The 23907-nt window shown below is 38.4% G+C and overlaps 1 protein-coding gene across 5 annotated transcripts in view; it reads left to right on the forward strand.

Annotated features, from left to right (window-relative positions):
• Positions 1-23907, forward strand: part of HHAT (hedgehog acyltransferase) — a 198279-nt gene that overhangs the window by 37722 nt on the left and 136650 nt on the right. For all 5 annotated transcript variants that reach the window (XM_068939741.1, XM_068939740.1, XM_068939742.1 and 2 more), the window contains one exon: positions 5708-5858. In XM_068939741.1, coding sequence (XP_068795842.1) covers positions 5708-5858 — 151 coding nt within the window. The remainder of the gene's footprint in view (positions 1-5707; positions 5859-23907) is intronic.

Below are 23907 nucleotides of genomic sequence, written 5' to 3' on the forward strand. Positions count from 1 at the left end.
TGATTCAATGCTTCAGCACCACTTACTCATCTCTGCTGATCCAAACAAAGCTTGATGTCAGTCTCACAAAGTCTAGAAAATGATGAAAGCCACAATTCTGTTTGAAGATGCTAGGGAAAGACTGCATAATCCAGAAGCCATGGTGCAACTTTTACGTTGTCCTATGTTAGACCATGTATTTTCTAACACAGTTGTCACATGGGATTAATCAAGGATATTAATTAAGATAGTAATTGTGAAAATATATTTGACTAGGAATTTGTATGTGTTTTGTATCGGAGGTGTGTATCAGATGTAGAGAGGTGCATCAGAGACGTATGCGTGTATGATACCATGTTGTGAGCTTTCTGTGAGTCTAGTGTATTGGTCTTAACTATATGCTGTTTATTCCTTCTAGTGAAGCGTGCATGATTTGCCGTGTTCGTTAACTGTCATTGCTATGACTATTAACTAGGTTCCAGTGTTCCAAAAGAATATTCTTCTTGTGATGTAAGTGCTGTTTGTTTAAAAGTGATCTAGAAGGATATGATCTGTTCAAAGGTGTGGCCACCCTGCTTGATCTGAAGCTGGTGAATTTCGTGTTTTGATTTGTTAAAAGAGGAAATGATGCATAAGTTCCTCTATCAAAAAGTGAGACCTACAGAATAGGACACGTAAGTCAGTTGTAGATGTAGTTTTGATGTGTTGCAGTTTTTTTTTTTTTCCTCTAATGCTCCACGAATAGAAAATAGATTTCTGAGTTCATTCTTAAGAAGCGCTCAGTGTTTTGCTTTTGAAATTATGGTGTCTGTACATCCATCTAAATGGTAATGAAATGCTAATAGAGTAATTTGCTGAGATTTTTTTTTCCATCCTACAAGATAATGATAAGGGGAACGTGATAAAATATTTGGCATCTTGATGTCTGTTTCGAAAACTGGAAATACAAACAGAATTCAGGAAGCTTAATAAGATTTTCTTCTCTAAAACATTATGTGGCTCACTGCTTTATAAAAAGATGTGAGAAAAATCTGAATTTTTATAAGCTCTCCTGCAGGCTAAACTTTCAGGTACTCTGGCAGTTAACCTACTTTAATGAGGACTTTTTTTATTCATGTGATAATTGTTGATTTATTTAGAGCTCTTTCCCACAAATATTTACTAATGAGCATAGTGTGTACTGTGGATGTTTTGGGAGTATTTAAGGTAGGTAGCTTGAGGGCATGTTTACCCTTGAAAGGGTTCTGATTTTGTTTTAGTGTTAGGTGATCTGGAAGACCTGTCTATGCTGTGGCTAAGAGTCCCTTGGCAGTTTTGTTTCGTCTCGTTTAAGTTGCTTTACTTTGGGATGTTTATGTCCACTCAATTCTGTTGTCTAAAAGGAAGCACTTAGCCTTCGGGGCAAGCATCCCGGGATGCGCTTCCTTGCCCCACTCTCCATGCATTTTAGGATTTTTTTCTTACTTCTGACGTACTGGCAATGGCTGCTGAATTCTGGATTTTAATGACCACTTACCTAGCGGTTTGTGGAGAGTTCTCCTGGCACTGTAGTAATAATACATTCACGTGAAAGCTTCCCTCAGTGTGAACTGTGGACTCCTGCCAGGGTCAATACCAGGCCAGGAAGGCGTTAGCAGGTCCAGTCTTGGGCCTTTTGTCAGGGAGGGGTGTGCTGCCTTCAAGAAAACGCCATCTCTGAGGCTGCATAGCTTGTCAGCAGTCCTGTTGTTACGGACTGCTTAGTGAGGCTGGAGGCTTGAGACACATCTTACGATTGTTGGTGTGGTGCATGTGCAGAGCCATGTTCTTTCATGGAGCCCTAAATTTATGAGTGAATTTCCGTGTAATTTTTATTTTTGTTTTTTTTTTTTTTTTTCCATAGCAGAGGAGACATATGTAAGGATTAAGGAAAAAAGTAAATGAACCCCCTAAAGTTTTTTTTTTTTTTTTGAATTTGATGGTACGGCCTCTTGTTCTGAGCTGTTTTAAATGTCTGTTTCTTATTAGACTCGTGCCATGTGTCAGTAACCCTTTCAAAATACGACTACATGTTTGTGTGATACGTATTTTGTGGTCACACCTGCCCTGTTACTGTCAATAAACAAGTGTCTACAATCAGTAGTGCTGTAGGGTCATTGTATCTGTGGAAAAGGGAAACCTGTGCTCTTATGCTCATTCATCACCAATAAAATTGCCAGCTAAGTTACAACTTTTGACCATACGTTTTAGTGATGGTTTATGGACAGGAAAATGCCAGTGTGGTTTCTAGTCCCAGTATCGAAATCTTCTCTCGCTTATGTATACAAATGATATATTTGACAACTCCTGTCGAATGATTATGCAGAATTTTGAGATAAGAACTTGTATTAAAAATGATTGTGAATGTTGTAATTATCTTAAAGCAAAGCTCTATGAAATTTATGAAATACAGTTTTGTAGTAAACTTAAGGAAGGTAAAAATTTGAAGGTACGTAAATGCATTTTTAATGCCCAGGGAACCTTAGAAAGTTTTATAAAGATTGCAAGATGAAAAATTGAAAGTATCAATCTCTATAAAAGTCAGTTAATTTAGTCTGGGATTTCAAACAGCTTGACTATTGAAGTGATTGGGATTGAGATACTATGGGTACTTTAACTTGAAATTTTTTAATCTTAACATGTTTCAGTTGTTTTGAAACTTGACCTTGACTCTGAATCCCTCAAGTTCATTTTTTTTTCTGGAGAAAAGACAGCATTTTCACAATAACTTTTCCCTTAAGTGTGTTTTTAATGTATGCTTCATATAGCTTCCCAGCTTTATTTCCAGTTTAAGATGATCCTTTGTCTGAGTTCCTCTTTCTTAAGCTGTATAAATGTAACGCTAGAGAACAAATTATATGATATTGATAATGAACTGGAGAAATTTAACATCAATTTTAAATAATTTCTCTTTTAGTTTTATATCAGATGAAACAGTTTACTCCTGGCTGCTTTGTGCTATGATGGAGCAGATATAAAGCAACTGGAGTATTTCAGGTATTCAAATAAGGTTTATAGCCGCCTTGTGTTGCCAGTTCAGACCAGCTGTTTTGCAGCTGTGAATCTTACCCTGAGATTTTTGGTGGGTGGCCCCAGCACATTTACAGAGCTGTGATGAGCTGAAGACAAATTAGAACATCATACACATGTTGACAGGGACTTCACATCGCTGACTTCGCAAGCATTAGAATTGCCACATACAAATTAGCCAGAGTGTGCCAGGTAATGATCAGCAATGTGACACCTACGTTTAAGATACCAATGCTATTGAGCTGACTACTTGTTAATAATAACAACTTAGATATACACTAGTTATTAGAGATAGTGGGAGTGCTTTTTTCCTGAAACATGCGTATTATAATTTTATATTTGAATAATCTAAATATTTCAACTTTAAAAGGAAATATGTTGATTGTATTGTCCCATGAGGGTGGTAGTCTCAGTCCCTAAACATCTTTTTCCATCATGCACAACCAAAGGGTTTTGCATTTCCCCAACACACAGACAGCTGTGATCTTCATAATTTGTTTGTGTGGGTGTTAGCATTCGGCTCTCCAATGAAATTTGTTAGAAAAGAAATGAGAAATTGAATGAGATGGGAATTAAACCAGAAAGTTGGCTGGATAGATGATTTAGCAGTAATCTAGTGTAGCTAATTGGCTAGTATCCAAATTCTGCTTTTGATTGTTTGTTTTCCTCTGGGGAAAAATATTATTGAATACTAGATGACTGCATCCCAGAAGGATGCAGTCATAAGCTTCATGTCTAGGTATCAATTTTTATCTTGTATCATACAATGATTTCTTAGATCATAAACCTGGCTGATGATATTAAAACTAAAAACTAAAAACAAAATGTTGGCCACGTGTAAGCCCAGCAGGAGTTTTGCACGTTGTTAGTGCCAGAACTTCACCCTAGGTTGTTATACGTTAGATGAATTTTTAATGTTTAACTTTTGGTTGTCGTCCACGGTATGCGCTTTAGTCAGCAGAATGCAAAAGGGATGCATTGGGGGGGGGGGGGGAAAAGCACAGATGTACATTCATAGAATGCAGGAATCGGATTGAAAGTTTAGTCTCTCAGGAAAGTCATCTGGAAGATTTTCAAATTACAATAAACATCTATATTACTCCAATCAAACCACAAGATAGTTAATTTCAGTGAGGGAAAGCAATACACTGAAAATGAAGGAAATATAGCAATGGCATTATCATAACTTTTTACTCCTCCAAACTGTAGTATTTTCAGTTTTCCTCCTCTGAGATTAGATTTTTACCAATATAAATGACAATCAGAGGAAGAAATCTTACCAAGTTCAATGGAACTTCAAGAAGGAATGGACTCTCACCAATTTCAGTAAAGATGTAGGCCTCAGCCTTTTACTGAATTTTGTTTTGTGTGATTATTAGTCAAATATAGTTTATTCTGCGGACGTCTGGAGTATTGATATCTACCATTTTGCTTTATGTACAATATTAAGCATTCGGAATTGCTAAAAGGATCCTTTCCTCCCTGAAATCCTGAAATTTGAGGACACAAGAATGATATTTGGGTTTTGTTTGGGCTTTGGGCTTTTTGAGGACACTGGTTAAAAAAATAAATAAAGTTTTACTCCCTTTTTCCTCCATTACTGTGTGGTACGGGGTTTGTTTGTTTTTGTTTATTTTTATTTATTTATTTTAATGGAAGTCAAAATTCTCTTGTTGCTATTACAACCTTCTGGACCTCTGAGAAAAAGACCAAGCATCATGAGGCTCAGTATGAAATCATAAGCTGTCAACACTGGCAGTTGTCAGGCAGAGTTTCAGGGTGCCTGAACTTATTATTGTCAATCCTAAGTTTTCTGTGCTAAGACTTATACTCACGTGAGTAACAACTTTGTGAGAACAGCCAGTGTGAGTTTTTTAATCTCAGATCTGTATAAGATTGATGCATTTTTTTTTTTGCTATATTCTGAGCTTAAGCTGTGGGCAAACACACTGCCAGAATTTCTCTCTTGGAAATCAGGCAGGTAAAGCACTTAAGGAGGCCTTTCTCCTGTAGTTTTAAAGTGGAAACATACCTTAAGTGTTATGCGGAGCGGAGTTCCTGTCTTCCATGCCCTAGCTGGGTCAGGAGGGATCACGATGGGAGTGTTGTGGGAATGTGAACTGTTCGAGGGTTCCCAAGTAGTCTGAGATTACGTGGGCTTTTTGTGAAGTTATCAGGAAAAACTGCAAAGATAACCATCGTTTATGCCTCTTTTAGAGGAAGAAGTGAGGAGTGCGTATAACAATGCTGTACGTGCCAAGTATTGACTTCGGTTTTGGTCTAATATGAAAATTGATTGTCCCTGTGGTAAATGTTCATCCTTTGTATCAACATGTTCTGATTTTTAACTCAACATGAGTCAACATTTGCTTTTCATAGTGGTCAATACCCGCAGTCCAAACAGAGCTTTTGCAAGTGAAACTATAGATGCTTATTTATGCCTTTGTATTAGAAAGATGCTACTGTTTTGTATGTCTGCCTAAAGTCAGAATTGTATGTGTTTCCATGTTCTATAGCTGTTACAAAATTTAGGTATTGTATACCCCGTCAACCAATAATGTCTTTTTTTTTCAGTTCTTTGGACTGTGCATATTTAGAAGCAAGCATTATTAATAGTTTTTAAAAGTATTTCAGGAGTTGTTTAAGATAGGAATTTGTTCTGCCTTTTTTTTTTTTCTAGGTGGCCTGGCTTTAGCTCAAGTACAATTTTTTTATGTGAAATACCTGATTCTGTATGGTGTTCCTGGCCTCCTCCTCCAAATGGATGGACTGAAACCTCCAGCTCTTCCTTGCTGTGTAAGCCGGATGCACAGTTTCACTAAAATGTGGAGGTCAGTCATTATTCCTTTTTAAACAATTCATTACTGGCAGTGAATGTAAAAGAACGTGTGTGTGTTTTCATGCTTGCTTGCATGCTCTTGTGCTCTTTTTCTCTCTCGCGCTCTCTCTCACCCTCCTCCCTCCCCATGATTCAACTTGTCCACTTTCTAAATGAGCTTTATTTTGATTATTACTTTTTTAATGCAGCAGAGGTAGAGGGAAGCATCCCTTACCGTATTTTCATCGTCTTAATTGTTAGAATTAGACTTAGCCCACTTAGCTTCACTAAGCTCTCAATTTTTTTTTCCAGATGCTTATTAAATATGATTCATTTTTCACTCTTGGTCCAGAAAGTACATTTCCATTGGATATTCATCCAGAAAAGGAAAAGAAATGCCTGATTAGTTATTCTGTGAGGAAAGCTGTGGATATAACATTGTAATATGTCGTCATGCAGTAAAGAAAATCTTTAACATAATAAAAATACGATGAAAAATGGTAACTGCTTATAATTCAGGATGAAGTTCTGTATCCCCTTTGTTTTTAAAGAATTCACACATGATACTCCAGAAAAAAGTCAGTTTTGAATCTTAGTTACTCTTAGATCTGTATTTACCAAAGTATTTTTTTTCTGAAAACTGTCTCTGAAATGGATTCTGCTTGCTGTTTAGCCTGTGTACAGCAGGGGATTCACTTGACTTTTCCCCTGCCTTGTTTCACTCTGCATTACCTCTGGTTCCTCCACTGTGTGGGAGGATGTGCCCCAGCGTTCTCGAAACGTTATCTTAAATGATTTAGACTTCCCAGTTTTCCGATGCAGAGACTTCTCTCTTACATTGTGCTAGCACAGAGCTTAGCACAGTGGTGCATCCCCTGGTTAGAGTCTCCGGTTGCTTTGTGATATGAGGAAAATTTTTTTCACGTTTAGTCATAAAAATAGTGGCCCTGCTATTATCAGAGCTTATTTGGATGAGATTTTAATTTTGTTTTCTGCTTGAAGCTAGATGTAACAAGAAGACTTCATGGTTTATAATAGTTTGCCATTGTAGGTGTCTGATATTCAAAGAAGAAATGCAGCATAAATAGCGGAGAGGAGATGAACTATTGAAAATGATCTGAGCTGCTAACAGCGCCTTTGGCTTAAGCTCTCCTTCAGAGCTTGAACTGAACTTCTGACCTACAGAGTTGAAATAGAAATCTGTGGTTTTTATCAGGCAACCTCCTGAGATCAGTGTCTCTTGGCCTGCTGGCCCTTGCAAGCAGAGTTTCAAACAGTAGCAGTGCTTCCTCCTTGGCAATTGTTATGCCAAGGAAACTGAGTATTACTCTGCAGGTGTCAATTGAAACTGAACTGTAACACAAACGCTAATGAGATTGCTGTGTCAGGTAATTATAACAGCTGATGGAAAAAAGTATTATGGGCCTACAAAGTTAGGTGTGTTGTCTCACTTGCATTTGGTAAGTGTTTGGTACTCTTTAAAAAATATTTATAACATTTTCTTATCTCATAAGAAAATTGAAACTAGTATCTAGGGCAGATGAAGTTTTATTTTTTTTTTTTTACAGTAGGAAAAAATGTGAACTGCTGATATTTATTATTTGCTCAAATAATTCATTCGCATACTATGTAGCTAACGATCACTGCCAGAAATAATTAAATTAGTTCAGAAATGGGATTTGTTTGTTTGGAGGTTGAAAAATCTGTTTAGGTACAGCTAATGTGATTTCTTGCTCTCAAAGCCATGCGAATAGTAGAATTTCCCATGGCTGCTAGTGAATTATGGATCAATTGCAGTTATCTAAGAGATCTCGCACAGCTTGCCCTCGGAATCCCTGAATTATGATTCTCTTATGCGATTATAGTTACACTCATGAATCACTGCTACCCAGAGGCTTGCAGGCCTTTTAATGTGTTTTGGTGTGTTATATAGGAACATCAGTGTTAGAAGCTGGGGACAGAATGACAGTCTTTGCTAATAAACTGTATGACAGTCTGAGCAGGACTGGCTCAAACCAGCAAGAGGGGAAATGATGAGTTTTCCAAGAAAACTTACAAAAATTGTAAAAGCAAATAACGTGTTATGAGGTCTCATGAACAATGACTCTGTGCTAAAGCGCTAAATACAATTTTGTAGTTGGGTTATGAATTTTTTTTAAATGACTGTTCTTAACAGCTGTATCGGAGAGTATCTCAAATTATAATATTAATAACCCACTGTCTAACTTTAAGCTGGTACAATGAGAAGAGTTGTTGCCGAATGTATTCCTATAGCATGATAGCCTGGTAAAGCCTGTTAAAGACTCTCAGGACTAATTGGGAAATGGAGTGGAGTGGAATGAGCCAGATAAGAAGGTTGAGTGCACTGTTGCCAGCAGAAGGGCTGTCAACTGAGGCAGCAGTTGGTGACAATAACATTTGGCAGGGAGAAGGTACAAGCGATTTGGAAGGCAGGTGATGGACTCACCGGCAGGCTGGCATATTGGAGGATGCGCAGAAAAAGTGTGTGTTTATGCTTTCCATGTTCCTTGGCATCTGCTTTAGGCTACTCTCAGAGACAGAGTATTATTCTAGAAAGGCTTTGGGCTGACCTAGTATTGCTACTTTCATGTCTCAAAGTAATTAAGAGTGTAGATCTCTAAAGAGGGAGGAAGCCTAAAGAGAAGGACAATATGAAAGTCACAATAGATGCAAGGAATGCAAATGTGACACTGAAGAGTGTTCCTGGATTGGTTGTAGCATTGCACCAGTAATCTGGCATTCTTTGATTGTACCAACAAAGATTTTGGTGTGATAGATGCAGACCAGCGTCACTTATAATGACAAATGCTGACATAATTCGCTCCATGAGATAGCATACAGAAGAGCTTTCATTCAGAAGTTAAGAAAAATACTGCAGCTTGTTGTCTAAAATTTCTCTAGAACTCAAAAGCAGAGCAGATATTAGAAAAACAGATCAGTTACTCTGTCTCCCATGATACTAAATAATTAGTCAAATTGTGCCCATTCAAACTTATGAAAGGCTATAATTAAAAAAAATGTTATCAACTTTATTTATAGTAGATTCTGCCTAATTTATATTTTATTTAGTCAGGAAAATCTCCTGAGACAAAAAATTAGCAATCTTATTTTCCATCTCGTGACAAATACAAGTGTTCCATGTGTTACTGTGGTTTCATATTACCAGGATATCATCATCTTGGTGAACATGCCGTTATATATCTAATAAACGCATGATTAATTTATTACTAGTCATAAGCTTGACTATAGTTATGAAGAGGAGATTCGCAGCTCCCGAATTCCAGATGGAGCAATAGTTCAGTGATATATCATCTTAGAGTTTTTAATGTCTGTGTTATCCTGTCTAAGTCACAAGAAATTAACACTTGTTTTTGTTACCAAGGGTAAAATCAAGGTAATTAAGTGTATGAGAAGAACCAGTATTGTTAGAAGTTTAAGCGCCTGAAGAATTGTTCAAGGCTGATATCTGCTCTATAACTTCTCAGATTGGGAGCAAATAGTATAGAGTAATTGGAAGAAGTTGTGCTACTGTCAGCAGAGCATTACTGATAACTGCAAATTAGATCAATATGGAAAAATATTCTCCCAGTGGGATACTAATGATTAAGCGTGTGGAGACTAGAGAAACAGTAGACAGCATATACTAAACCCTGTGCTAATGTTGACTTCTTAATGAAGATGATGATTTTGACAGTGTATTCCACAAAGAAACTTGTCAGTTCATAATTTGGGACAATATTTAGCCTAGATGCTGTTCATGAAAAAGCGTACTGCCATTTTTGTGTGTCAAAACTACTTTACTGAGCGTTGTGCGTACTTTTCGGCAAAGATACTGGTTACATGGATCAGATATGTTTTGACATGTCATGGGAGCAGCATAAGTTTGATAGGGGGTGTGTAGAAGCAAGTTCCTGCCTTCTGTTTTTGTCCACTTTAAAATATGTGCCTTCTCAAGTATCTTGTCTTGAAATAGTTTGGAGACAATTGTATTGGGGGCAAATTGTGTTAAAATTTTATGGATGTTTAATGTAGCTTAGCATTCACAAAGGTCATGGCTTTTCAGGAAAGCGGTAGGAAGGAGACTGTGGAAGGTAAATTTCTTAAGAATCACAGTTCTATCCAGAATAAAGAAAAGTGAATGGAAGAACTTCAAGATAAAAATCATTGAATACAATGCTAGAGAAAGATCTGGCTGCTTTCAACTACTTTGTTATATGTTCTAGATTCCGCCTTGTGCTTAGCACTCCGTTTCTTGACCGTATAGTAGTTTGAGATAAGTCAAAAAAAGCCATTTCCTAAGGAATAGACTAGGAGGGCTGAATTTTGCACATACTTGTGTGCATATGCACACGCAAGCACGCACATCAGGTTTATCTCGCAGGTGTTTTTGGTGACATCCAGTAATGCTAGCTAGGTTATGGTTTGAAAGAAATTGCCTTCAATTCAATTTAGTTTACCTGCCTCGTTACTGCTAACGGATTGCTTGCCTTGTATGAGAAGTGTTCTGTATGCAAGGTTTAAGTGAATTGTTTCAAATTATGGATTAGAATTTTGCTGTAGGCTAGTCATATTCTCTAACATGCTGTACATGCTGTAAACATGCAGCATAAAATGGGTCAAATGAAAATACAATCTCTCCTGTATCTGTTTCTTTCTCATCCTGATAGTTCCTTTTATCACCCCCCCCCATTGTCTTTGAAATCTTCCATCACTGGTAATCAGGGTTGCATTTGTCTATCAAGAAGGACTATGAAAGGTATTTTTCCCTTCCTTTCAGATTCTTTTCAGGAAAAGAAGACTCTGTACTGATGCTATGTGTGTGTGCAAGCACAAGAGTTTACTATCACTGCATATAGTAATTTTGGAATGATGAAAAAAGATTAAATTGTTTACTATCCTCTTTTTCTGGCTTAGACATTTGATGATGTAAACATCCAGCTTGCATCCAGTTGCCTACTTTTAGTTTGTGATGTGGAATGCTGGATAGATTTTTAACAAGGAAAAGAGATTTTCAGACCTGTCCTTAAGGGGGGAAAAAAAAAATTAAGTTTGTTTTCACGTATGCTTCTCACTGTCTCAGCTGAGCTTATGTACTTTCTTTATTCGGGATTCTGATTTTATATTGGAATAAATCATTTTGGGAGTTAACATATTAAATAAAGCAAGAGAAGTGAGCTATTGAAAACCTCATGGTGTTTGGGATGAGTGGCTGATACACCAGAGCTCTGTGCTGCCGTCCAGATGTCCCTTGACAGGTTGGGAAAAGAGGCGGAGAGGAACCTCCTGAAGTTCAATAAAGGCAAATGCAGAATCGCGCCGCCGGGGAAGGAGTAACCCCATGGACGAGGACAGGCTGGGGGTTGACCTGATGGAGAGCAGCTCTGCAGAGAAGGACCTGGGTGTCCTTGTGGACGACGAGTTGACCGTAAGCCAGCAATGTGCCCTTGTGACCAGAAGGCCAATGGCATTCTGGGCTGCAATAGGCAGTGTTGCCAGCAGGTCAAGGATGGTGATCCTTCCCCTCTCCTCTGCCTTATGAGGCCACATCTGGAGTACTGTGTCCAGTTTTGGGCTCCCCAGTACAGGAGAGACATGGAGCTACTGAAGTGAGTCCAGTGAAGGGCCACTAAGATGCTGAAGGGGACTGGAGCATGTCTCACATGAGGAAAGGCTGAGACAGGTGGGGCTGTTCAGCCTGGAGAAGAGAAGACTGAGGAGGGATGTTATCAATGTATACAAACATCTGAAGGGAGGGCATGAAGAGGATGGGGCCAGTCTCTTCTCCGTGGTGCCCAGTGACAGGACGAGAGGCAGCAGGCACAAACTGAAACACAGGAAGTTCCATCTGAACATAAAGAAAAGCTTCTTTACTGTGAGGGTGACTGCCCACTGAAACAGCTCACCCAGAGAGGTGGTGGAGTCTCCGTGCTTGGAGATATTCAAAAGCTGTCTGGACACAGTCCTCGGCAACGTGCTCTATGTGACCCCTGCTTGAGCAGGGGGGTTGTACTAGATGATCTCTACAAACGCCTTTCAACTTCAACCTTTCTATGATTCTGTATGAGAGAGCATTAGGGAAATTTAAATAAAGACTAGAGATGGGTGTTTCTGTCAATGCTTGATTCAGGAAGCTTGTCATCTTAGATTCCGAAGTAGCCAACGTCTGGCATGAATGAACGCGGACACGATTAACTTAGCTGTGCTGCAGTCATACATATTCAGGAAGACATCCCTGGTTCTGGGCTCGGATGTAGATACACTTTTAATTTTAGGGACTTGCACTGTAGCAAACTCTTATGGAAGTCTCTGGTATTCTTTGTTGATATAATCGTGCTCTTTTACTGCGATGTTCCTGGATAATTTGACTGATGGTGTAAATTTGAGATAGCAGAATTTCTCCCTGAATTTCTTCTTCCCATGAATTAGTTCTCTGATTATATCCTAGTAATAAAAGCAAATTACTGTCTTGGAATTTGTCATTTGCAGGTAATTACTGAGGAAAAAGTAAGGGCATGGAATGATGGGTCATAAACTCCTTCCCTTGGCAGGTATCCTTGAGTCAGTTATGTGACAAATCCTTACATGATTTGCCTGAGGGAAATAGAGGCAGGCGGTGAAAAGCAGCTCCACATCTTCACGGCAGTATGGAGAATCAGTCAGAGTCTGACAGAGATATGATTGGTGCACCCGGATCTGTGGCTCGGTTCTGCTCCTTACCTCAATGGGGCAAGGAGTGCAGCAGTAGCGGCTGCTTCCCAAAGCCTGCAGGAGGAGCTTTGCTGGTGTTTTGTGCCTGGGGAGAGGACACTCTGGGGATTAACGTAGGTGTGCTGGACAAAGTCTGCTTCTGCTATGAATAGAGAATCTCTGTTTAACTCCTATGAATGGCCTAGCAGTCGGCTTCAAGAGGATCAAGTTATTTGGAGGTGATTAGTTTTGTCCTTTCAGAAAAACAGCTGTCCAGAATTAAAGCTTTCTAATCCTTGCCCTCTGATGGGACTTGCCCAGCAGCTGGAGCTGAGAGACAAGAAAAGGAAAGACACTTACACATCTTTGCCTTTTCCCTGGAGATTAGGAGTGTCATTTCTGGCCTATTTCCAGCACTGCTGATTTTTTTCAAAGAAAAAGTTGTCCTGTGTATTTTAGGCAGTGTATTAGATAAAACAAAAATGTTTCTAGTGATCTGTTCCTTACTGGCTTTCATTGCAAGAAATGTTAATGTCACAACACTGTTTTTTTATTTATTTTTTTAGCACCTTTTCCCTGCCCTTCATTTTTAGACATCTCTTACATATAGAACAAAATTATTTAAAAAGCATAGTTGATTTAAATGGAATTACACCTGAAAGGCTGAAATATCTTAGTGCTTGTGGTGAAGGGGAAATTGTACTAAAACTTATGAATAAAAGAAGTCGTTATCTCTAAAGTAAGCAGAAGCCCAAGTACCTCAGTGCCTATGAGCAATGTTAAGCCTTCTTTTGCAAACATTAATGCACTGAAGTCAGTAAGATGTTTTGTGTGTCCTTTATCGACTAGTATGCTGAATTGAATCCCAAATCAATAGTAAAAATAACTTGCGTAGGAACAGTCTTACCAAGGAAAGTTTGTGTTTGCACATATTTGTGGACAGTGTGCTTTACAGAACATAAAGGGTTTTAGTTTTCACTCTTGAGAAGCTTTTTACTTTTTTTTTTTTGAGTCCATTACGCAGAATCTTCAGAACAGAAAAGGCTCTTTTTAATTCCTGTTGGCATGTAAGGAGTAGAGCAGAAACCATAAGGCTAGTCTCATTGTATCTCCTTTCTACCTACAATCCCCGTAATACTTGTAAGCAGTTCAGTCCTATGCAAAATATACAACTGCTTTGTTGTGGAGTAACAGCTGGAGTTGGAGCGATCTTTTGCAGAGAGGAGCCGTCGCTACTAAGCTCCAGTTATACACGCTCTTTCTGTTTTGGCTTGACTAAGTATGTATTCTTCCTTGCTAATAGGGTACAGAGTTATACATGCTCTTGTTTTCTGTTTTGGCTTGACTAAGCATGTATTCTTTCTGCCTGTGGAATGGCTTCAGGCTGATGATTAGGATATTCTGGCTTAATCTTCTTGATCACCTCCCTGTAGACACTGGCAGCCTGCTGTTAGGTCTCCCAAAAGCCAGTTCCTCTCTAGGCTGAGCAAGATTGGTTGCCTCAGCCTCTCCTCGCAGGACAAGCACTCCAGCCCCCTGAGCATCTTGGCAGCTTCTGCTGAAATTTCTTCAATTTATCAACATTTTTCCTGCATTGGGAAGCCCAGCACTGGGCATGCTATTCCAGATGTGTTCTAACAAGTATCGAGTAAAGGGTAATATTTGCTTCCCTGGATGGCTACCCTCCTGTTGGTGCGGCGCAGTATATGCTGTTAGCCTTCATCGCTGCCAGGGCACCCATAGTTAGCCTGCCTACCAGGACTCCCAGGCCCTGTTTGGCAGAGCTGCTATTGCAAAGTTATTTTGTCCCAGGTGCAGCCATTTGCATTTTTCCATGTTGAATTTCATGCAGTACCTGTTGGACCATTTCTCCAGTAGGTCTCTCTGAATGGCAGCCTGCCCTCAAATACGTTGCCTGTACCCCCCCAGTTTGGTGTTGCCTGCCAGCTTAATGAGGGTGCCTTTCCTGCCTTACTCTAGGCCGTTAGTAAAATCCCTTTACCCTTCCTTTTCCCCGTCTCCCTGTGTTGCAGTATATTTGCTTAGTTAAATCTGTTAAGTATGATACTTCACAGATTTTGGAAAACTTGCATTCCTTTTGGAGAGCGTACTTCAGGGAACTACTTTGATTAGTCTGCTTTTCCTTAGACAAGTTTTTTTGTTCTGTTGATATTTATTTCTTTACATAAAATTTGAGGTTTTCACCTCATTTGTAATGATTACAGAGGTAAGACGCACATATCAACATATTTCCAGTATGTTGTTACCACAGTGGAGGAAAGTATAATCAGTTGTGACATGTTTTTCCATTAGACTAGTGCTTCAGTATGGGATGTAATGTAGTATTACAGTTTGTGAAAAAGTGAACTAAAGTGTCTAACTATGAATTTCATAATTCTGTATTGTTTATAATTAATTAATTTTAGACTTTGATATTTTAATTAGATTTTAAAGTAAATTAAATGAAGTAACCATTTAAAAAATGTTTAGTGTGAGGTTGATAGAACTTTCCATTAGTTTCTCTCTTTTTTTTTTAATCCCTTAATTTAATTCTTCTACTCAAAACCTCCCCCTCTTTTTTTCCCACCAAAGGAAAATACATTACATTATAATTCTGATACCATTGATAGCAGTGGTAGGCAGCAGTGAAGTCAGCCTTTCAGTCCGTATTTATGGCATATAGGATTGTAGGTTTTGTAGACATGATGATTCTGACCTTTTTGCCTCTGTTGGCAAATGGAGGTCAGTGAACAGACTAGAAAATGAGAATCGCGAAGCTGCTGGTGAAATTATTTGATGTTATGGTGCTTGTAGATGTGCCTGAAAAAGAAGATGAGTAGTGTGCGGACTGGCATTTTAGTTTCCCTATGGATATAGGGGGATGAAGACATCGGATAAAATTATGGCACTGCTGCAGTCACTGTCAAACCCCTGATTGAATTCAGTGATGTCAGGATTTCACATGAACGTCTCTGTTAGGACTGTATTGAAACAGGTTTTTTTGGCTTAAGCAAATAGGTAAGTTTTGTTAAGTGCTGGTAGGACTTAAGACAGCGCAAAATATTAAGCGAATGCTTAAGAGGATCCTTAATAAGGATGAAGCTTAGTACCTAGCACTTTCAAGAAGTGGGGCCTAAAGAAATAGTCGCTCAAGGGATCAGCCTAGTTATTACTGCATGTAGTTTGGTAGTGACATAGCTATATCCAAGTGCCTATTAATTAAGGAAACTGGTAGAGAATGTTTACACAGCTGGAAGGTTAATAAAACCCCAAAATAGTTTATCCAGATAGACAAAATGCGGTGTGGGGTTTTTTTTTTTGTTTGTGTGTGGTTTGTTGCAGTTGTTTTTTTAAACTGTCTTACTCTGGAGAAAAAGGCTGCTTGTGCAGGGAACGAAAAATCCAGATTGCTCTAGGACAATGATCGTATCTGACTGCACACTTCTCTGGTTCTACCGTTTTTAAGTTTTCTAGCATTAGATTGGAAAAATACAGTTTTGATTCATTTACTGTAGCAAATATACTTTTTATTAAATTTGTCAGATATTTTTAGGTTGTTACATGAGCGTATTTTAGATATGAAGATTTAGATACTGAAAATATTGCCATACATGAGTTGTCTTATAATGTACTATTTATATCATGTATTTCATATAAAGTATTTTTTTGGTTAAAATTATACTCAAACAGGGTACTTTTCCTGTTTATTGAGATGGTCAAATTCTAGTAGCACTTAAAAATTTCCTGTGGGGAAATTTTCTTGAGTTACTGGTCACGTTAGCTTAATGTTACTCTTCATGTGAATATTTGTTACTTTTATTTACCTTTTCTTGTATTAAATTTTTTCTAATTTTGATGCTCACTGTTGAATCTTACCATGCATTCAAGTGTACAGTATGATATAAACAAAATCTTTAAGCATTAGACCTGCTTGCCAATATCAAAATACTTAAGCTGCTAGTCTGAAAGTTGGGCATTTCATTGCAGAATTTTTTCATAGTGGAATAACTTGTTTCGAAGTAGATCAGTAACATTTTTTTCTAATTTACTACTGTAATTTTCATTAGCTGTTATCATGTTTAAAGGTAAGTATTGCTCTGTGATATGTTCTCTTCAGCTAGCATGTCACCTGAATATAGGAAAGACATTTTTGTTCTCGACTGGTTAGTCGTTCTCTCACTGATACAGAGGGTAGAGTTAACTGCTTTTGATGTCAGCTAGATTAGTGCGTGCTACAGTTCTTACCTACTGTACAGCTCAATTTGCTGGTTATATTAAAGCTTTAAAAGGCTCTTTAAGTCTCTTGAGTAGAGAAAAATCTATTATTTTTCTGTTCAGAATGTAAAAAGAGGCAATAATGAAGCCCCCTAATCCTTCTCAGCTATAAATTGCATAATTACTGGAAACTTATTTGTAGTTGTAACTTCAATTAATTTGAAGTTGCTGGGCTTTTTTAAGGAACAAGCCAAGCCCTTTTCTATATGGAGAAAATTCAAAGACCACCTACCTCTTATCACCCACCAAGTCCATTCTTTATAGTATTTGACAATTGCTCTGTATAGATCTAGGCTATTGTTACTGCTGCTCCAGTGTCTTACATTTGGCAAAGAGCACTTTGCCTCTTCACAACTACTATAGAAAATGAGTAATAAACTTTATTGTTCCATTTGCAGCAACGATAGGGATCTCTCATAGTAATAGGACAAACACGCTGCATTGCAAGGGTCTACTAAGGGAAGACCGAAGGAAAACTTCCCCTATGGGAGTTTACTACAAACATTATGGGCATCAGGTTGCATCCACCCTCCATGAGATACCAGAGCTTTTTGAAGAACCAGGGAAGTTATAAAATTAAAGTAATGTTTCTTCTGAATGGTTCCAAGAGAGATTAACAGAATACAATTGAGATACTTTTTTTTTTTTTTAAAAAGAGCATATCTGCTGAATTGTATCGCCAAGATACAATATGAGGTGCAGATGTGAAACCAAAACTGACTTATAGTCTTGAGTCTCCTATGTAGCCAGACATCTGTGTAATCTTACACTAGCGCTAGCAATGACTGATGCCCGTTCAAAAATGTACTTGTGTCTCTGGCCTGGAAGTTGCTAAAAGATCTCTATCTAAAATCATTAAAGCCTTCCTCAGGCTTTGTGGTATGATACAGCTGATCAGTTGAGTGTTTTAGTTGAAATGAAACGAAACAAAACAAATTAGGTCAGTGATCTAATTTGTAGTCTGGAGGCCACTTGCAGCTTATGAAGTTTTTTTGTGCAATGCACAAAGGAACTTCTTAATTGTGGCCATCTTATTGTGGATTATTTTTGCTATGCAGGTCTCCAACCTGAGCTCTAAGCTAATCGCTGAAAACTCCACAGAGGAAACTTTGGGACTTCTGTATTGATATTTTCTACTCAGGTGAATGTGTCTGCAATGTCTGTATGCCAGACTTCTGAGTTCAATCTTGCAGTGCACAGGATGCCCAGAGTCAGGCTAGGCCATTATGCTCCTGCTGAAAAAAAATGAGAGTTGTGCTACTGATTTGAGCGGGGTCAAGATTTCACTGTGGATCCCCACCATTTTCATAGGTGTAGAAGCTGTATCTTCTCCTGGCAACTCCATGCAGGAAATACTCTGCTGCAAGTAGAAAGTTTAGAGTTTACCCTGTTCAGTCTTGAAGTCATCAGGACTACTTACCAGTATTTATTAGTGCTGTTTTGTGAAGTAAGGCATGTCTTTAAGTATATCCTATATTGATGTTGAAAAAGCATAGAGCACTGAGAGCTGTGGATGGAGGCATCCAGTATGTACTGAGCACAGTGACAGTTTTGGTTGTTCTAATAATGTGGGAAACCAAAAGGCAACTTGGCTTTGCTGAATCATTCCATTAAGAAACAGAGCAAGAATTTGAAGAGTTTCATCTGAAAATGAAGTGTTAAATTTCCAATATGTACTTAAGCAAGTGTCGGAGAATATGCTAAAGGTGTCTTTATATACAAATCCAGCCTATTATTACTATAATAAGAAAATGCTTATCAAACACATTGGTATAAAAGCATTTGATGGTCTTCATGTTTTTTCTTTCAAATACTGATTTTTTTTTTTTTTTTTAAAACCCCTTTAGTTACGTTTATTACATGGAGACGAAAGAAAAAAGAAAGCTGCTACTACCAATTTGCTGCATTGTAGATGGTTTAAGCTTAAAATCAACGCTCACAAGCAAAAGACAGGCCTTTGAAGCTTGAGATCTAGGCTCAAGCTTGTTTTTAGATCTTGATATTTAAAAGGACATTGAATTCACTTTATCAGGTATTCTCTCTGAGCCAGAGAAACAAAGCTGAGTCAGGCTTTGTTTTGTTGTATGTTGCCTGGTAAGGACTGAGTTTGTTTCTGAGTAGGAAAAGACAGGTTTTGTTGCCCTTTATCTTAAAGGGATGCCTAAAAAAACTGGATGTGCATATTTGTTCCTGATTCTGTAACTATGTCACTGGACAAAATCTTAAAATACATGTGCAGGCAGAATTCACCATCATGTGACTGTAAATCAACTGTAATGTATTTTCTAGGACAATTTAATTCTCATTATTCTAAGTTGTGTATCTGTTTTCAGAGTACTGTATCCTGCCATGGTGACAGTTGTATTACTTAGAAATAAGTGCGGTGTTTGTCATCGAAGAGACAAGCTTTGCTATGGAGGCGTAGGTTTCAAGTAAACTTCCAGAAAACAAGCGTGAATCCATGCAAGCAATAGACAGGCGATAGTGTCTTTTACAAATATGGATGGAGTCCAAGTCTTTATTTAATGATGATGATGAATCAGTTGGTATGACTTGTTACTCGGAAAATACTTATTCCGTCTAGTCAGCATAACCCCTCTAGGGGTTGCTTTAGTAATGTTTTGTAGTTCATTAATCAAGATATTAAACAGTAGACCTTAACAAACTCCATACCCAGGTTTTATATCCGCTTTCCTTATAGTCATCCTAGTCAGACAAGACTCTAAAGCGTGTTTCAGACTTTTGTGGCATGCTTGTATTTATTCATAATTTGGAAGCCTTTGTTATCCCCTGCTTGAGCATGGGGGTTAGACTAGATGATCTCCAGAGATGCCTTCCAACCTCAACCATTCCGTCATTCGGGGATTGCCAGTTAGGGAGGTTGCCACAGGCAACACTGGAAGAAAGATTAGCAGATACAAGACAGGCAGGGAAAGTAGTTTAGAACTGCTAAATGGTGGGGCATCTATCAAGGGAACCTTCTCTTGTTCTTACAGTCTTTTGGATATCACTGCTGTAAGACATTCCTTGAGAAAGAGGGACGGTGAAGCAACTTATGAAGAGCACTGTGTCAGTGAGAGCAGCTATCGTTCAGTAACTATTCAGTCTCCACTGCAGAGTGTTCTGGTGCATAGAGGCTCTTAGCAACTTGCCAGCAAAATGCCAGAGTTATTAGCAGAGACTGCTAATGGAAGTGCTGATTTTGCAAATGCTGTTCTTCAGTAAAAAGAACAGGTACCACTGAGAATAAGTGGTTAAGTTAGACCTTCTAACATGAATGAGGTTTAGCCACATTTGTAGTAGGAAGGGTTTGAGATCCATGGTTGAAACACAGTGACAACTATAGCACTCCTTTTAAGAGACAATGCCCAGAGAGTAGAGAGCATTGAAACTATAATAAGTGGCAAACTATCCACCCAGATCCTTTGTTCTGGAAGCAGGGCACAAAGTTAGAATGATATCTGTATGCTGCGCAATTTGTTGTCAAATTGTGCATTAGCTGCAGCAAAAATGGTTTATAAGTCCCTGATAGAGCTGGCACAGAGAAACAAGTGATCTCAAATAAATCTTAAATAAAAATATTCTTAAAAATAATCTTAAATAAAAATATTGACGTTTTTGAGAGCATGGGTGATTCTAGTTCAGGATCTCCAGAATTATGAAGTACAGCTATTGTGAGAACGAAGGATTTTTCATTTGTTTAAAAATGTGCAGAATATACCTGATCCTAGCCATTAACATAGCTCTCCTTATGTCCTTTCGACATCCTAAGTGTCTTTATTTTCCATGTATGTGGCTAACATCTGCAATTATTTTGAGTTTTGGATATATGTCAGTCTTGATATCTTACCTGTTGTATTCCCGACCCAGAAGAAGTGGTATTTTCTAACTGTTATTGTATTTCCCTCACATACTGCATTGTATCCAGTAACAGAGAGAGTAAGATTTGAATGGGTTTGAGTAAGAGCTAGTTTTAAGACTACATTGCTTCAGAGACCATGTCTTTCATTTATGCTACCGTAAAGGTACAGAAAATTTGATTTTTTTTTTACATATTTTATAAAGGATATCTGCCCATTTTCCCATTCCCTGTGGAGGTACAGAGACATTAGCAACAAGAGAGATCACGAGGTAGTCTAGGCCCGAAAACTGCACATCCCGACATGATTAGGGTGTCCCATTTGTGTTAAAGTAAATATTTCCTGCTTTTTAGAGAATGTGGATTTGATTTGGTCCTGCATCTACTGATTTCAGGGCAGTAACTCTTGGTTTTGTCTTGGGCTAAATCAGATGATAATTAACTCCCACTTCTTTATTTTTAAGCGTCCTCTCTTCAGTCTGTGCATGAGGCTTTACATAATGATGACGTTCCATCTGCTTAAACAGGCTTCTTTGCTTAAATGCGTGGTTAGCCAAACACTTCCCAGATTATGCTCCATGATGCATGACTTGCTGTGTTTTCTTCCAGGAATAGCATACACCTATCAGTCCTAGGGACAGACTGACGAAAAGCAAGGCCGTGGTAGTTTCTCTTCGGCACGTGTTTAAAAAATATATGTACAAAATAAAATCTGAGTTTGGCAACTCAAATACTTTAATGGAAAGACATGGTATCAATAATGAGTTTAGCGTTAAACTGATTCATATGATTCTGACATGTGCCTGGCACTTAGATTTTTTTATCTTTGGGTGTTACCTAATGTTGTAAGTCTTCGGGAATCCACTCTCAGAATGAAGCCTTGTAGTGACATGGCCAGCACAATGGAATCTCAATGCATGCTCTTTAGCACAGCTAGTAAGTATTAATTTTGAGAGATGTAGGGTCAGATCCTCAACTGATGTAAGATGACATAATTTCACTGAACTCGAGGAAGTATATAGAGATGTTGCAAAACCTCACTGTTAGGGACCCTGAGTTTAAACTTAAGGTAAAGGAAGGCAAAGCTTTGTGGAAAGCATGACCATGGACAAACTCATCCCTGTTTTGTTCGTTTGGCTTTCAGGTATGTATATATGCCTTTTGCATCCTTGGGACTAAAAGAGGATCTTGATACTTTGTCCCAGGGAATCATCAGCACTGCGTTTTCAGTGAATGTGCTATTGACGCAGACTGAGGTTCACACCAAAGCGTTTCTGCCTTTTCCTATCTTGTCTACATAATGGGATTTTTTTTCCTAAGCTTTGTGCTGAATGCAAATTTGGAGGTGGCTTGTTGCGTTGTGCCTTTAGCTTTCAAATCGGAAACTGCGGTTCTGTGAATCACTTTTAAAATGTACCTTGAGGATAAGATGTATGTATGCAGACAGAGATTGCAAAGATAATATTTTGGAAAAGGGCCTTGTTGATTTTACTGTTGGCTACCCTGAAATCTTGTTAACATACTGGGAGAAGATGAATTAAATTATTAAGGATTATAGGTATACTCTTCTGTGAAAATGAATCAGTGTTGTGGATGAGTGAGGAATAATGCACTTCACTCATAAGAGAGAAGTAGCAATATGTTTTATTGATATAAGGCAGTGATTAAAAAAAGCTCAATGGTTAAGTAAGACTGGTTTAACGAGATTTGATGGCAAGGTTCACTTGGTTGTCTACTGCATAGAGGTCAGACAGAATCATCAAGGAGACCCTCCTGTTGAGTCATGGGGTTCAAAGTGGACTCCCTTACTTTCCAAACTCCTCCTTAGTCCCAGACTTGGTCGACGGTTTATGTCTAAAGGATTATGTGCACAAGTCAATCCGAGATACAACTTAGCAAAGCTTGCAAAGTTTCAGCATGCTGTTAGTCTCTTACTGAGGATCTGTCTCAGGTAAGGAGTCTCTTGACCTTCAGGAGTAACCTTGAGAGGTGCCCCAGTTCAAGGGGGGATTCACCGCTGTGTAGCCAGCTGCTATGCAGGAGAGCTCGATGGGCTTTAGTCTGCGGTGCTATTTATGGGCATGGAGTTTGACTCACGGTTATACAATGTTTGGTGTGGAGATGCGCCTTTTTTGCTGATCTCCTGCTGTATAGGGGAGAATATACCCCCTTTTGCTAATCTCATGCCAGTTTCTGGCCTCACCACTTGCCTCTAGTATCACCTAGTTCCTCCTGGTCAGCCCTGGGTGCTGTCAGCTGTTTGTGGTCAGTTGGAGCCTGAGATAAGGGAGGAGAGTAGTTGTACTCCACCACGCTTTGGGCTTGAGACTGGGCGTTGGGGGAGTGTAGTTGCACTCTGCTGCAATCAATAGCTAGAGCGTCTATGCTTAAAAAACATATTAAGGTTGCCTACAGAACTGTGATTCAGAACTTCCACCCTTCAGATGAACAGAGTCAGAGGTATTTTTATAAGGAAAATAGCTATCAAACAGTCTGCAATGAATAACATGACTATGAAATGAAGCGTATCTCTCCAATGTTGTTCCAATGACTAGTCAAGATTTTCCCTCCTTCAGAAAGACTAGAACTAGATTTTGCCCGCTGTCTCTAAAAATCAGAATGATATATTGCGTTACTGACATTTGAACAGTATAGATATTTTATCTGGCAACTTGTTTTTTGCTTATGTTGCAGTGGATATCCTTTGCCTTTTTATTTTAGGTTTTAATTGAAACTTTTCTCTCAGAAAATCATTTGTATGTTTAGAGGATTTCAAAAAGCGTTCATGAAATTACCTCCTATGTAACTGAGGCACCCTGAGATGGCAAGGGCTACCAAATAAATGCAATGTTTTGCAGTGGAGCTCAGCATTGAACAAGCTGTATGAGGTTGATTATAAATTACGTTGCAGTTTCAAGTAAATATGAGTGCATATATAAGATGTAGACAACCATATTGCTACATATGTGGCAGGTTTAATTCTATCAAGTTAGTTGTGGGGGCCAGATAGGTAAATTCCTGTGATGTTGAAAAGATGATAATGAAATTATTAAAACAAATGCAGTGTGATAACTAGTTCTCTTTTTTGATTTATTAAAGTGCCTATCTTTCCCCCAACTTTTAAAATACACAGACCCTCTTTTTCTCTTTTTTATTTCCATCTCAGAATGAACAGAGTAATTACATCTACCAGGTCTGTTTCTCTGGCTTTTTTATTATA

Source organism: Struthio camelus, chromosome 3, assembly GCF_040807025.1.
Source record: "Struthio camelus isolate bStrCam1 chromosome 3, bStrCam1.hap1, whole genome shotgun sequence".
NCBI classification, from domain to species: domain Eukaryota; kingdom Metazoa; phylum Chordata; class Aves; order Struthioniformes; family Struthionidae; genus Struthio; species Struthio camelus.